Below are 16,302 nucleotides of genomic sequence, written 5' to 3'. Positions count from 1 at the left end.
GTAATTAGAATCCCACCTCAAATAACAAAGTGGACCCAATATAAATTAGAAGAATTAGACCAAAAAACACATAAATTAATGAACATGCATCATGCACTACATCCAAAAAGTGATGTAGACAGATTACGTTTACCATGAAAAACTGAAGGCTGTAGATTACTGCAAATACAGCAGGTAGTAGAGGATGAAAAAAAGCCTAAATAGTTATATAAGTACAAGTAGAGAAAATTACTTAAGGTGAAAGTGGAGAATAGTTTGAAAACAACAGAAACAAAGGCTCAATGTAAGAAACAACATTTTGAAAATAAACATTTGGAAAAATAAACCACTACACAGACAACACCAGAGAAATAAATATTAAATGATCATAATTCACCACGGGCATGGCTAAAACTGGGGACCTTAAGAAAGAAACTGAAGGTTTGATTTTTGCTGCACCAGAACAAGCACTCCAAACCAATGTGATGAAAGCTAAGATCCAAGGAATTAGTTCTGACAGCAAATGTCGACTCTGCCAAAAAAAAGATGAAACTGTGTCACACCTAATCTATGAATGTCTGAAGACTGCACATACAGATTACAAAATTAGGCATGTTAAGAGTGGCAAAATTAATGCACTGGTCATTATGCAAAAGAATACTTGTCATGCTTTAAAAAAAAACCCACATCGTAACGTCAGGTAGAAAAGGTGTAAGAAAATGATGAAGTCAAGATAGTGTGGGATTTCTGGATCCAAACTAACAGACACCTTGAACATAACACACCAGACATAGTAGTAGTAGAAAGGAAAAATGTCTGGAGAATACACATTGCAATTCCATGGGATGCCAGAGCTGAAGATAAAGAATTGAAAAAACTAACAAAATACTAACAAAATACAGAGACCTGGCAATTGAAATATCCCACTGCGTTGATATTTAACAGATACTTAGGTTTTTTGTTAAAACTTGTATCTGTTATATAATACTAGTCAATGTTTTTATAATGTTGACTGTGCCTGAAGTTTCTTAAGAAGAAGAACAACAACGACGACGATGATGATGATGATGATGATGATGATGATGATGATGATGATGATGATGGGGCCTGAGTCTTTTTTCTGAAGTCCTCAAGTTTGCTCTAAACTCAGTGGAATGGGGCCAGGTTCTTCTCTGAGATCCTTGTACGAGTATTTCTTATTTATGCTACAACACATAACAGAATTGTATGTTTTTTCACATAAAATACGATAAATACTCTGGAATCCCTCAGTTCAGTAAAAACAGAAATCTTACGTTCATTACCTTGGGGAAGTTATTAGACAATAGTGCAGGATATAAAAGCAATAATCTATGTTTAGTTACAGAAACTATGCATGCATATACAGTCATAGCCAAAATTATTGGCACTCTTGCAATTCTGTCAGAAAATACAACCCTTCTCTCAGAAAATTGTTACAGTTGCAAATGTTGTGGTACTCACATGTTCTTTTCTTTGGTTTGTGTTGGAACAACACAAAAAAACAAGGGTGCCAATATTTCTGGCCACAACTGTATACAATACTAGTAGTCATTATGCAGAGTCCCAATGTGTGGCTATCTCCTTCTAACAAGGAAAACAATTGCAACTAGTTTCATAGAAGGAGGAAGGAGAGTAATTTGCATGGTAAATGGCCACTAAAAAAAACCATAAAGACAAGAAGCCCAATCGCACCTGCCTAGTTCTGCATCACCACTTACGGGTCACTTATGAACACTGCACTGGTGCTTTTTCCTTCTAACATTCCATTTGCACCACAGGCTACTGAAGTAGGGGGCTAGTGCACTGTTCTCCCATGGCAAATCCGATAATCCTGGCTCATCCATTTGTGAGTCCATCCATCTATTTATGCAGCTGTCTCCCATTCCTGCTTTGGCTCATTCATCACCTCTTAATTTGCGTATCATCTTCCATCCATCCATCCATTCATCTCAATCTCAGAGCACCAAAGTTTGTCTCTCTTTAAACTGCGACAGAGAGAGAGAGAGAGAGACCCTTTGCTTTTGCAACTAAAGCAGTTGCAGTCCATCATGCATGTTGTTGCCAGCAGAGACAAATCAGGGTCATGTAATGCTGAGCACTGATGCAGTGTCCTTAATGGGAAAGTGCTCCGTACTGCGGCTTGGAAACAACACCATCCTTTTCACTAAAGCATACATATTGGTCTCCCCATTTAATGGAATTGCTTTGTTTGTAAGTAAGCAATTAGTCTTTCCATAAACAGTGCTCCCCACCCAGTCCCCACAGCAAGCCAACAAGAGAGGGCTGCCGCAGCTCTCCGGGGTGTCAGAAATGATGGGTGTCTCTTTCCAGTCCATTAGCACCAGCAGGCTGCAGATGGCGGCGCCTGTCTTTTCGCCCAAGTTGCATTGCAAGAGAAATGAAAACTGTTCTCGTGTTATCATTGCAGCCATAATGGGAGGGAAGGAAGAATGGTTCCACAAGGCACTGGGATTAATGGGACAGAACAATAAGCAGAAGCAGGCGAGAAGTAGAGACGGCCGCAACCATCTGAAAGCCATTTATAAACAACTTTCTCTCTAAGGTTCATGTTTACTTCAAAGCTGTTCCAATTTTTTCTTGGATCATTAGTTAATTTTTTTTCAATTTTGTGTATATGGCTTTAGGAAGGGGACGATTTGGCTGTGTCTCTTGAGTGTAATACTCAGGCCCTTGAGAGAAAATTTCCCAGCTGGTAACACAGCTCTGGGTAATTCTTTAGGGCAGAAGTGGGCAAACACTAGGTTTGTTTCATTTTTCTACTAGTACTTTGAAATCCACCAGCTGGCATATTCAACATCGTGAATTACAAAATTTTGAGGCCAAGAAATTAATTCCAAGTACCAGAACACCATGAAATGCACAATTTTTCTCCATATACAAATACATTCCTTGTTATCTCAAACTTTTTTCACATTACAGTGGGGTCTCTACTTAAGAACTTAATCCGTATTGGAAGGTGGTTCTCAAGTGGAAAAGTTCTTATGTAGAATCTGCATTTCCCATAGGAATGCATTGAAAACCATTTAATCTGTATCTGCTCTTTTCCGTCCATAGAAACTAATGGGAAGCTGCTATTCCGCCTTCGACCACTAGAAGGGGATTTTTTCTTTTTTTCCCCTTAGGTCAGGGAACTGTGTTAAAAGCACTTCTGACGAAGCTAATTTTGAAGCAATGGACTGAAAACCAATTAATCCGTTCTGGCTGTTTGTTTTTTTATGTAGAGGTGCGTTCGTACATTGAAGCATTAGTTCCCATAGGAACTAATGCAAAGCTGGTTAATACGTACTCGACCACTAGGGGGAGAACTTTTTTTTAACCTAAGATGACCTAAGGTTAAAAAAAGAGCAGGAAAGTTTTTTTTTCCTGTTCTTATCTGGATTTTTGTTCTCAAGTAGAAGCAAAATTTAGCAAATGGAGCTGTTCTTAAGTGGAATTGTTCTTAAGTAGGGACGTTCTTAAGTAGAGACCCCACTGTAATATAATAATTTAGGGTGGGAAGAAGAGAGGCATCTTGTTGCTAACATTGTTAAACAAGTGGCATTTAAAAAAAAAACTTGTCAACTGCAAAACACCCAGAGTTCTAGCTTCTGCCCACCCTTGCTTTAGGGCAGTGGTTCCCAACTTTGGGTCCAAATATGTTCTTGGACTAAAATTCCCCGAAGCCTTCACCACCACCTCTGCTGGCCAGGATTTTGGGGAGTTGAAGTCCAAGAACATCTAGGAATGAAGGTTGGGAAGCACTGCGCTAGGGCAAGGGTAGGAATGTTGCTGCCTGCGGGCCATGTGGGTGGCACAATCCACAAGTCTCAGACCTCTGCTGGACATACCCCAGAGGTACTGCAGAATTACAGAATAATAGCCAGCCCAAATCTGACCATTGTTGTCCCTGGTGGACTCCAGGAATGATGATCCTTTTTTCTTAAGCAGGTATGGGATTGCTAATGCCTGCCGCACCTTTCTAAAAAAACATTACTTTTTTAATATTACAGCTCCACATTCCAACTCTGACATCACAGCTAGTAGCAGTTGTGGGAGTTGTGCTTCTTAAGCTGGCCTTGAAAAATTCTTGATAAAGCAGAGAAAGCTGCGACCATTGGTCTATCATCTGCCGTGCATTGTCAATACAGGCTTCTGACTGGCATCTCTCCCAGTCTGCCTGGAGATGCCCGGGGCTGAACCTGGGACTGTGTGCATGTACAGCAGGGGTTTTGCGACAGAGCTGTGGCCTGTCACATGAAGGTTCTGGTCATGAGCTACACTAAGATTCAAGCCAGACGCTGTTTACTCTGCAAAGACCACGGACGGTCCCAGTGCAAAGCATTATCCCTTTTCTAGCTTTCAAAGAATCCTTCCCATTCCACTTGTGCCCTTCTAAAACATACCTGCAAAAGTCAAGAGGACATGGGTTAAGGTGACCGTGATGGCATAATCCCAGACCCATCGTCTCAAAAGCACAGCAAAGAGGAGGCCACTGGTGAAAAAGGTGAGGCTGGTGGCCAGTACTTTCGCTGGAGGAGAGGAAAAGAAAATGTAAGTCAGTGCTAAATGGTGCACAACAAGAACCAGCACCCCCCATAAACACATTACCACTGTGACAACCTTCCCTTCTTCTGTTTCAGAATACAATCCTATCCACCAATACCCAAGGAAGTGAGTGCCCAAACACAGTACCAGGACAGAAGGCAAGGTTGTCAAAGTTTTTTGATTGAAATTTTTAAAATCATCTACACAATATGTATGGCTTTAAAGAGCACCTAATAAACGCTATATAAACCAAATTTGACTTTGTTCTGACTTTTTTTTTGCCCATAGGAATTAATTAGATTTCAATGCATTCCTATGGGAAAACGCGTTTCCCAAGATGAAGTTTTTGCAATACAACATTAACCGCGGAACGAGGCACCACTGTGTGTGTGTGTGTGTGTGTGTATACAGTGTATATACAGTGTATATATATATACACACACTGAATATACTCTGTGTGTGTGTGTGTATGTAAAATACAGGCTAGGAATATATATACTGTACAGCATATAAAATACAGGCTAGGAACAAAGTATTAAGCTTTCCTTCCTTAAGTCATATACAGTATATATGACTTAAGGAAGGAAAGCTTAATACTTTGCTCCTAGCCTGTATTTTTCTCCATCATCAACCCCAGCTCCCCACCCCAGCCACACTTGGAAGTGTTTCTGCAACAAAGGCCACACTTCCACAAGAGTAATGCATCAAGTCTTGCCTGATGGTGCAAAGCCAGCCACAGGCAGAGTCACAATCAGAGCTGCCCCCTTTCCCCCTCCCTTTTCTTGGCCCTGGCTGGTCTTGACAGAACTCTGCACCAGAGTTGGGAAATATAGCCCTGGATTTTTATTTTTTTTATTACAAGCCTCAGCATCCCATGGTCACTGGGTGGGCTAATTAGGGCATCCTAGAACTTTGCCTGTGAATTCGGGATCTTCGACTTGCAAACAAAGCAGGTGTTCTAAACTGATTTATGGCCCTTCCCGTGTAGGTCCAGCAGATTTCACACTCTTCACAGAAGTCCTTCCATTAAGTGTCGTGCCTTCAGGGCGTTTTGTAGCTCCCTCTGTCCATAAACGGCAGCTCCATCTCTATAAGCTTAAAAAAACAAATCTCCCCAAAGGCATTCTCACCGAGATAGTCAGGACTTGAGAAAGAGGGCTCGGTTTTAAATTCAAAAGGGGTGAGCAAGCCAAAGGTCTTGAGCCTGCAAGAAAGAGAGAGAGAGAGAGAGAGAGACACTCTGAGATTTAAAACCACAATGATCAAAACAAACAAATACATCCTGCATTCACATTATATATACATAGAGTAACTGAGAGGCAATGTAGGGCAGTGGTTAGAGCACTGAACTAGAAAATGTGAGATCTAGGGTGACCTCTTTGTCTGTCTGGTCTACCTCACAAGGAGGTTGTGAAGAGGAAGCAGGGCATGCTGCTTTGAACTCCCACGATGGAAGCCACTGCCAAATCTTTTCTACAACCTCTATTCTTTCATCTAATTGCAATTTATCACGCTGAGTACTCTTCACAGCAGAGAGTGGTTCATTTATTTGTTCCATTTCGTTTCATTTGTAGATTTGATCTTGCCACCAGCTCTGTCAGATTGAATACCACTCTGTAACCTTGACAGTTAAGTATGTTCTTCCCGGGACAGTTTAATATGTGGAATTATTAAAGATTACTGCTATCTTGCCAAGCTCGGCAGTAGGGGGGTTGAGTTGATCTGGGAGGCCATAAATCTGTTTTATCCCTGTTGGCTTTTCATTGCAGGATTAAGTTTTGTTGGTTTACAATTTAAATGGACTGGCACTTATGATAAGGGATTTGGGAACATGCCATAAAACTTGATTCTTCATGTGTGTGTTTTTCTGGACTGTCACATTTAAAATTTGGGGGCTGGAAAAGGGAACAGCACAACTGAATGCTCAGCTAGAACTTAAAAAAATAGAATTCTACATAACAGAAAACAAAAACTGCAAGCCTGAGCAGAGGGGAGTAAACAACTTACTTAGGGAATACACCTCAATGAGACTTTCTTTGGAGTAAAGTGGTGTAAGACTGCACTGTAGATTTGAGACGCAGAGCAGCCAGCTCCAAAGAAGAGGAGAACTTCTGTTAGAAACAAAACGAGATGTGCTCTTCTTGTCCTCGTCAGCCCCACCTAGAATCACCCATGGTTAAGGGATTGTGGGAGTTGCAGTCAAAAATTTCTGGAGATCAAAAGATTTTCCATCTTTACATGAAGTGATTTGATGGGGGGGGGGAAATGAAGAGAGCCATGTGGTCCTTGCATAATACATTGTGAGAGCAGGCAATACCTTTATTAGATCACTAAAAATCATACAACCTGCTAGCATTTGTGGATCAAAACCCACTTCTTCAGGCATGCACCAGTATCATTAGTGCAGAGAATTCAGAGTTTCAAAAGTTCATGGCGGATGGTGTGCCAGGCTTGTTTACATGTAAGAAACAACTAAGAAATCATCTGCACTAACAAGAAGACACTGATGCATGCCTGAGGAAATAGGTTTTGATCCACAAACACTAGCAGACTGTATGTTTTTTTAAAGTTGTCTAATAAATGTATCACCTACTCTTGCATTGACTTAATACATTTAAGTATAAGGTTGAAACAGGCTGGCCAGAGTCCTCCTTTACAAAGGACAGTGCTCTTTTAAAGGCAGCCCCTGAAGACTTGTGTGGTCCAAATCTACTTAAATATAAAAGAAGTCAGAGCAGGGGCCTTGAAGTTGGTCACAAAATTGCCCAGTATGAGGAAGATGAGATGCATGGGGTTTTAAGTCAAATGGCGGTCATTATCCACAAATGTGCACCTATAATGTAATCACCCTAGGCATGTGCTATACAAATCTGTCTTCTCAGGGGAGAGGGGTGTTAAGTATCTGTCCTAGCATGGCAAGAAAATCTTTACTATGCTTGTTCTGGAGAAGCTATTTTGATTGCAGAAACAAGTTGTCAACATGGGTCTCACAACAGCAGAAAGCTACATGGAAATTGAAATAAATGGCCTACACTATAATTAGCTGTTGTGCCAGAACCACAGTGTACAACAGAGTGGAAAAAGACATTCTCCCCTGGGAGCAACTTTGGGAAGACTGAAGTCTGGTGGGAAATGCTAAATGAAGAGGTTAAGAGAGTAACATTTATGGTTCAAGAGAATGGCCTCACCTGAATATCCCACAGCAAATGCTCCAGATCATGTAGTACACTGTGTAGAAAACAAGGAGGCACAGTAGTATGTGAAGAGTAATGGCCTGGAAATGCAAGCAGGAGAAAAAGGTCAAACATCTGCAAAGGGATTGGGTTTTTTTCTTTCTTTTTATTTCATTTTTGTGTGTGTGAAAAAAGCTGAACTGTATTTACCTTGTGGAAGGGCATGATATGTTGTTTCTCAAACAAGAGCATGGGGGATTTTAAGAGCAGGAATGTGGGGCATTTGGACTTTCCTATGTTGTAGAACTCCTATTCCCATCAGCCTGTCATATTCACAGATGGCTGGGGATGCTAGGAATTGTCATCTATCACTTACTGATGTGCCACAGATATATCACCCCAACCGCTGCTTGCTGTTTCAGAAAACTAGGCACCTACGCATTTTCTATGGTGAAAAATTTGGGAGTTCTCTGTAGGATCAAACACCTCCTATTGTCAGGTGAAGTTAAACTGCTATATTGAAACACAAGGTTCCTGTTTGGCTGGAAATGCGGGCAGGTAATAATATTGTTAATCTGGCTGCAATTGGCTCATCTACAGGATAAAAGCAATTTTATTCAAAATGTGTGTCCCAGGATCACTGCTGGTGGTCCTGATCACACTATCAGTGACCTGACAGTGATTTGGACTTCTAAAGTCACTTTGCCATAACAGTGGCAACAGTTTCAAAGCTCCCAAAGGCTTCCCCAGGACAAAAGGGAACTCTATGTGCCTAATCCAAAGCAAACTGCAGGGTAAATGGCTATTGTAATTGCACACACACACCCCAAGAGACGTTCCAATCACACTAGTTTTTAATTTGTGGTCTACCAAGACCTCAAAATCCTTTTCCCACATGCTGTTGCCATGCCCGTGGTCACCCATCTTATGTTCCTGATTTTTTTTACATTGAAATATAGAACTTTACATTTTTCTCTGCTGAAATACAAGTATTTTTGTTTTGTTTCAGTCCTCCAGTCTCCTAAGGTCATCCTGAATCCCAATTCTACCTTCTGAAATATTTTTTCTACTTATCCCACTTTAGTGTCATCCACAAATTAGGCCTTCATCCAAGTCATTTATAAAAAATTTTGGAATAATGTTAGGCCCAGGACAGAACCTAAAGCGCCCCCATTTTCATAGCTCTCCAGGATGAGGATGCATAATTAATTGATGAGCACTCCTTGGCTATGACCTGTCAACCAGCTACAAATCTACTGACGGTAACATTGTCTAGCCCACATTTTACTTGTTCCATAGGCATCCTTCCGTCTCGAGAGACTATGGTAACATGCTCTGAATCGAGGAGTGTCCTCTCCAGAGCACGAAGCCTGGGTAAAGTAATATGGAGGATAGGCTGTTACCCAAGCAGCAAATCCCCCCCTCCACGTTGCTGAAATGGTCCAATGGAAAGGCAAGAGCCAATACAACTGGTTCCAGCAATGTTGCAGGAGTTGGCAGAACAACACGAACTGCCTCCAGGACTCCAGCTCCGGATTTTGCCTTTCGGTTAACTCCTGATGCCTTTTCCGTTAGTGGATATAGCCACAAGGCAGTGGAGATTTGAAATCGGAGTTTTCCTTCTCCTAGATGGGCTGCCTTCCAAGGCTGATGAGCCCCACCTACCTGGGGATTTAGATTTAAATCTAATAAATAAATAAATTTAGATTTAAATTTAATAAACAAATAAACAGGGGAAAAATAACACTTAGCAGAGAGGCGGGGCTCTCTATGAATTCAGAGGTGGACAAGTATGATTGGTCAATGCTGGACAGATTGACAGTCACCCCAGAAAAGTCCCTCCCAGTCACTCAACCACAGGCAGCACACAAGGTTGTAAAAACTGCAATGGGATGCCTCTTTGTTACGGTGCAACTGTTGCAGACTGAAGATCAAGGTGCACTCGAGGTGCATGGGTCTGGGGAGGGAGTTTAGGTGTGGGTGAGTGGGGTGCAAGAGAAGTGGAACAGCCCCATAAATCCACCATTCCCCTCTTGTCCTGCCCTCCCAACTTGTTCTGCGGTTTCTAATGGCTCCCGGCCCAGAGGACCAGAAGGAAAAGCCAGGAGGAGGAAGGGAGAAAGCAAGGATGCCCTTCAGAGGCCAAACACGGCCAGCTTTTGGAAAAAGGATTCAATGACAAGCCCATGGAAAGCAATCCAAAGCACAGTTTAGAAGCAAACCTTTGAGGGATTCAAACCTTTGAGGCGTCAATAGAAAAGCACACCTTCCACCAAACCACAAAACCCAGGACACCCGTCGGACGGAACCGCAGCAGCTGACGAGGTACGACATTGTATCATGGGGCTACAGAGCTCCCATCTCATGCGGTTGGGGTTAGGGTGAAGTACCCACCGTGGCCGCCTCCTCCCTCTCCTTCCTTCATCCCCGGCCTGTGCCAGCTGGATCAGGTCCCCATGTCCTTGCCCCGGGGAGACCTATTGGCCGCTCTCTCTCCGCAAGACATGAAGCAATCAAGTTCTCCTCTTCTCTCCACACGGACCTCCAGGGCCGGTGGCAGTCTATCCTTCAAGACCACGTTCTGGGGAGCCCAAGAGGAAAGAGGGGAGCATGGAGGGAGGGGGGCTTTCCCCGAGGCAGGCGGTGGGGCAGGGAGGAGCCCGTTGCCAGGATACGCAGGAGAGTTGACGTTCCAAAGGGGGGGGGGTCTTGGCGGAATGTCCACCTCTGGGCTCAACGGTCAGTTGGTCAGTTGGCCAGTTGACCGTTGGAGACTCCTCTGGACAGTCGTGTGAAGGCGATGCTCTGTGGGTCACGCCCCTGTTTTAGCGTTTCGCCTGACAGTTATCAGCCCCTAAGCATGTTTCCGAGGCTGTGAGTATTTCCATGGGCCTGTGTCTGAAGATGTCACAGGTTTCTCCCTCCGGGGACCCTAAAACTCTTTCCTGGCTCGGCCACCAAGGTTATTCCCCCAAGCAACCCTGCGAGGGAGGGCAGGCACAGAGAGTGACTGAGCGAACAGCCCCTCGAGCTCCCACTCGGGTCCACTTCCTGCTGTGTTTGCCTTTTATTGAAGGAAAAGCAAAGACTTCTGTAGTTTCCTGAAGCCGTTGTCATTGTGGAGCACCACTGCCAAGTCGTCCGTTAGTTAGGGTGACCCTCCTTCTGAGGGGCATGAAGTACTTTAGGGGTAGCTTCCCGTAGTCACCTCCCCCAGTGAGTTTATGGGGCTGAGCAGGGATTTGAATCCAGATCTCCCTCTTAAAACCGGTTTCCCTCCAGCGACGCAACTCTTTCAGGGCTGCCTGTCTGGGACTCATCAAGCATGCAAATAGAGCCAAGCTCTTTCAACGCATTACAGTGGACCCTTGACTTACAGACGGCTTGACTTACAGACTTTTTGAGTTACAGACTTCTCTGGCCGCAAAATTTAGGTTTGACTTGCAGACTGAGATTTGACTTACAGACCAGAAAAAAACCAAAATGGAACAAAAACGGCCTGTTACGGGATTAATCGGTTTTCAATGCACTGTAGGTCAATGGAGACTTGACTTACAGACTTTTTGACTTGAGAACCGCCTTCCAATATGGATTAAGTTCTCAAGTCAAGACCCCACTGTATAAAGCAAAAAGGCAGGCTGATTGACCAAGTGTGGGTTTGGCCCAACGCAGACCAATTTTGCCTCTTCAAGGAGCACTCCTTCCTCATCTGGAAATGGCACCTCCTTTGTCAAGGGAACTCCTGAGAGACTGGGGCTACCCAGGGAGGTCCACGTAAGGGGCCCCAAGGAGCATTTTGTCAGGTCCCATGGTGAGCTGGGTGGAGGTCCACAGCTCCTGTCTTCTTCACCCTTTCCCCTTTCTCTCTTTTCAGGAGGAGATGGGTTTTGAATGCCCGGAGACCCTCCAGAAAGGAAGACAAAGAAAGGTCACCACCACCCGCTTTGGCGCTGCTGAAGATGGTCTTTGGGAAGAGGCAGGAGGAGACGGACTCCTCTCTGGAAGAGATGAGGGGATTACTCAGTGAAGACCCCGGCACCCCTCTTGGGGCAGTGACCAGAATCCCTTCACGGTGGGTGCTGAAGCCAGGGATGGTGGTGGGCTAAATATCTCCCCTCAGCCCCTGGGATTCCCCCCTAGACCCACGGAGTTTCAATCGGGTTGGGTGGTGGAGCGTCCACCCCACGGGCCACCAGGAGCACTCGGCCAGATCCCACGGCAAGTCGGATCCTGGTCCGGGGCTTCCATCCTCACTGTTTCCCCCCTTTTTCTTTTCCAGGAGAAGATGGGTCTGGGTTCAGAGGGGACACCCCAGGGGGCCGAGATGGCAGCGGATCTCTCAGGGGAAGCGGGGGACCCTATTTGGGAGGCAGCGGAAGGAGGCGGAGGCATCCCCAAAAAGCCCGTTGGGGATACTCGTCGAAGACAATGGCGAGCAAAGCCTGGACTGGAGGAAGGACATTAAATGGACGAAGATCAAGATCACCATCGTCCTTGTCAAGAGAGAAGCCGTCCTCCCTTCGTCAGTCCGATCCTGAGATGTCCATCTGCGTCTTCTGTCTCTCCGAGCCCTGGGGTGAAACTTTGGCCCTCCCAATGGAAGACCCTTATTTTCCCAGGATGCTCGATTTTGAAGAACAACGCCCCCAGGAGGAGTCAGTGGGAGGCTCATCTGGGCTGGGAGATCAGACGGTCATGGTCTGTGGAAAGCATCTCGTCACCCCAAATCTGAGGGGTGCGGTTCTGCCCCAGATATTTTGTGTGTGTGTGTGTGTGTGTGTGTGTGTGTGTGTGTGTGTGTGTGTGTGTGTGTGTGTGTGTGTGTGTGTGTGTGTGTGTGTGTGTGTGTGTGTGTGTGTGTGTGTGTTAGAAAGAAAATTATGCACGGCAACAAGGGGAAATGAGGAGACTTCGTTAACTGCTGTAACACCCCAATGTCCGAGGTGGACTATACGGCAGGATCATCTTACAAACAAATGCCACCATCGAAACTGCATGTTGCCCGCTGACTTGCCTTGCTTGCCTCTGTGAGGACTAGACACTTTTTATTTGCTCGGATATTTTAAATTTCCATTGGCGCTTTGGACTGGCCCACATAGTTTTTATACCTCTCTGTTTTATTGTAGCGATAGATCTTTTCGATTTTTTAGCTCAACTGAATATACCACACTGTTGTATATATGGTCTTTAAAATCCTCTTTTCATGAAAGCCCCTTCTGTTATTTTTTAAAATAACATTGGTAATGGCGCAGCTAAAACCTCTTGTAAATAAATAAGAAAATAAATAAAAACAGTCTCTTCAAGAACATGCATATGTTTTTCTTCTGATCATTCTGTTTTTATTTAAAGTCAGTCGCTTCCCATATTGGGCTTAGGGCTATATGTAAAGACATTCTGAAGCCCCTGTTTCATGAAGTTTCTTTACACCTGCTCATCTCCATAAAATGTACTATCCTCGATTTTGTACTAGTCTGCACTACGGATTTTACTCTGCTCCTACCTGTAAAAATCAGGTAGCCACCATTTAATATAAAATTGCAATCCACTTGCATTATACTTTCCTGGCTTCTGGTGCCACTGAATGTCGTGATACAGGAGATCAGCATTTCCTACAAGCATTAATTCCCACATGATAATTGTGTTGACCAGTTATAGCAAAAACCACCAAGTCTTGTGACATCTTAAACACTTACAAATTCATTATGTATTAGGTTCTGCTACATTGATGTGTTAAGTCTTCCAGCATAAAAATCAGAAAGTAGGCACTAAAGCCAAAGAAAACCAAATACAGTGGTGCCCCGCTAGACGATGACCACACAAAACGACGAATCCGTTTGTAGGACTGCAAGAATATAATGGAGGATGTCATTGAACGCCCTGCTGAAATCAAGATGCTTCACATCCACAGCATTTGCCTCATCTAACAAACTTGTAACACAAGAGACTTAGAGAGAAAGAGATGTCCATTACGACTTGTTTCTAAGAACCATGCCAGTACTCACAGACCAAGTATTTAACAATCTGTTCTAGATGTTTTCCTGGTACCAATGTCAAGCTGACTGGTTATAATTGTCCTGGTCCTCTAGTTCTCCTGTTTTGCATATAGGGAAAACAATTGCCCATGTACACTCTTCTTCAGGGGCCTCATAAGGTCACCAAGAATTCTCAGACATCGACTATAAGATTATATCTGCAAGGAACCTTTATACCTGAGGTTGCAATTCCTCTAGCCTGCAAATTTCAAAATGGCCAGACATTGCTGTAGCAAAGATTTACTATCTTGAGTAGGCTGGAATACTGTCTTTCTACTGAGAAATGAAAAGACAAAATAGGTCTGGCACCTTCCTTCTGCCACCCATTAATATTTTTCTATCCTTTGCACCTTGGGGAACTACAAGTTCCTTATTCTCTCTCTTGCTCTAAACACAGTTGAAAACTCCAATTTTTGTTATGTTAGCCTTTCCTGAAAGTCTGAATCATTCTTAGGTCTCCTATCCTTTCTATAAGTATTGGCTACTCATCAGTATTATTCTTTGGTGATTTGCCACACAGCTGTCTTTCTCCTAACAATTGTTTTTTTAATTAGACTTTGGTACCCCCAATCATAATGAACTCCCATCTCTGACCATGGGATCTCACCTAGTATTTCCAGCTTTCTTGAAATCCAGACTGTATTTTGTACTTTTTGCTTTTCCTCATGCTATTTAAAGTATGCATGTAATCACTAGGGGAAGTTGTTCAGACTGAGCAGAGACAAAGTTATTCTATTCTCAGTTTTCTCAAAAGAGAAATACTGTACGGCTGTTTCAAGTGTAAATTTATTGTCTAAATTTATATTTATACATATAAATTAACATATGATTTTAATGCACATTTCTGTCCTCTCCCCACTTCCTTTTTCAGATCAATGGATAATTATCTAATCTATGTAAAACTAAACCTCTGAGGCAACCAAGTTTGGAGAAAGTTACTTTTTGGACTACAGCTCCCAGAATCCCCCAACTAGCTTGGCTCATTATAGATACACTCAGATAACCTATATTATTTGACTGCAACTCTACTCCTGCTTAATCACAGACAAGAAACAACAGAAATACACAAATACATGGCTAAAGTGAACTACTGAATAATGCTGACCATGGCAAAGAATCATTATATGTACAATATGTTGACTATTTTAAGCCACCAAACAGCACTTCAGACAACTTTGTTCTGGATCCCAGATACCATCAATGAATTTGACCGAACTCCGGGAGGCAATGGAAGACAGGAGGGCCTGCCATGCTCTGGTCCATGGGGTCACAAAGAGTCGGACACGACTCAAAGACCAAACAACAACAAAATACAACAGAAATAGTAAAGCTTTAAGAAAAAACCAAAATGCTAATATTTAAATAAAGATTTCAGTATGAAATTTCCTGCAGAAAAACAGAAAGGCTGTTTTTCAGAAATCTAGTGAAAGAACCAGGGTTTGTTTTCCAGCTGACCGTATTATATTAGCAAACAGTTTCTTTTGCATTCCATCTGCAAGCTGACCAGGAGCCAATGGTGCAAATGAATCCTAATGTGACCTCCAAACCCATTTGTGCCTGCCTTTGGTTTGTCAAGTCAGAAGAGGCTGGCTAGTCCCAGAGGACTTTACCTTAATGGCTGCTGCCTGGCTGCCTTGCAAGACCATGGACAGATTCAGCGAGGAGGATACCTCTGTTTCATGAAGCACACTTGTAGCCTGAAGAACGCGCAAGAAGGAGGAGAGAATTAAGCCTTTCCTGGAAGAAGATTAAGAACTGAGCTGCAATGCCTGCTTTGCCAGAAGAGGGGGAGGGAAGGAGAACGAAATGTCCACTTCCTGGCTGGTACAATGTACACATTTTCCTGAGCTTCATGAATTGCAGCATTCTCTAACTGCTGAACTTCACAGTCTTGGATTTCATAGGATATGGCTGCTATTCAACAAGAATGGCAACGTTCCTATTTAAAATATAAGGAGGGTAACAGATTATCCAATGCACAGATGATACAAAAGTTGAAGGGATAATCAACTCCTTAGGATAACATTCAAAACAACGTTGCAGAATGGAAAAATAAACTGAAACTATGCAAGGAAGGTTCAACAGAGATAAATTCAAAGGTCTGCCTGTAGTCACACAGGGAATTTGAATCAATTTCCATTCACTTTTTAAAAATCAGGTTCAAGTCATGTGGCATTTAAAATGGTGGCTGTGCTCACATGCACTGAATGGAAATCGATTTCTGGTGATTTAAACCAGTTTTGGCAGCTATACTGCTAAACAGACCCATTTCCAGAAACCACATTGAACTGGGTCCATTTTAGAAGCAAAGTATTTTAAAAATATCCTGCCAGCCAGATAAAAAAAAAAATTCAATCTTGCAATGTGTGAACGATCAAATCTAAATCAATTTAAATGATGCTTAAATGCAGTTCTTATTGCCAGTGTGGCCGCAGGAGTTTAAGCAAAGTCAACATCAAATATAGAGGTAGAGGGCAGAGATAGTGCATGTGTGGCTCTCTGCATTTGTTGGACTGCAACACCCAGAAGCCCTAAGCAGGTTAGCTAATAAC

At 43.2% G+C, this 16,302-nt stretch overlaps 1 protein-coding gene across 14 annotated transcripts in view; it reads right to left on the bottom strand.

Moving 5' to 3' along the window:
• LOC110082282 (putative transmembrane protein 244) overlaps positions 1-16,302 on the bottom strand; it is a 36,417-nt gene that overhangs the window by 18,836 nt on the left and 1,279 nt on the right. For 5 of the 14 annotated variants that reach the window (XM_078380193.1, XM_078380190.1, XM_078380188.1 and 2 more), the window contains exons 2-6: positions 15,361-15,447; positions 7,734-7,819; positions 5,676-5,749; positions 4,404-4,529; positions 377-511 (exon numbers count right to left, since the gene is read on the bottom strand). In XM_078380193.1, coding sequence (XP_078236319.1) covers positions 377-511; positions 4,404-4,529; positions 5,676-5,749; positions 7,734-7,819; positions 15,361-15,396 — 457 coding nt within the window. In that variant the 5' untranslated portion in view covers positions 15,397-15,447. Of the gene's footprint in view, positions 1-133; positions 197-376; positions 512-4,403; positions 4,530-5,675; positions 5,750-7,733; positions 7,823-15,360; positions 15,448-16,302 lie in introns of all 14 variants that reach the window. The other 9 variants (XM_078380198.1, XM_078380197.1, XM_072979845.2 and 6 more) reach the window with 4 other exon arrangements.

Source organism: Pogona vitticeps, chromosome 9 (assembly GCF_051106095.1).
Source record: "Pogona vitticeps strain Pit_001003342236 chromosome 9, PviZW2.1, whole genome shotgun sequence".
Lineage (NCBI taxonomy): Eukaryota > Metazoa > Chordata > Lepidosauria > Squamata > Agamidae > Pogona > Pogona vitticeps.
This window is presented reverse-complemented; position numbering and strand designations above follow the sequence as displayed.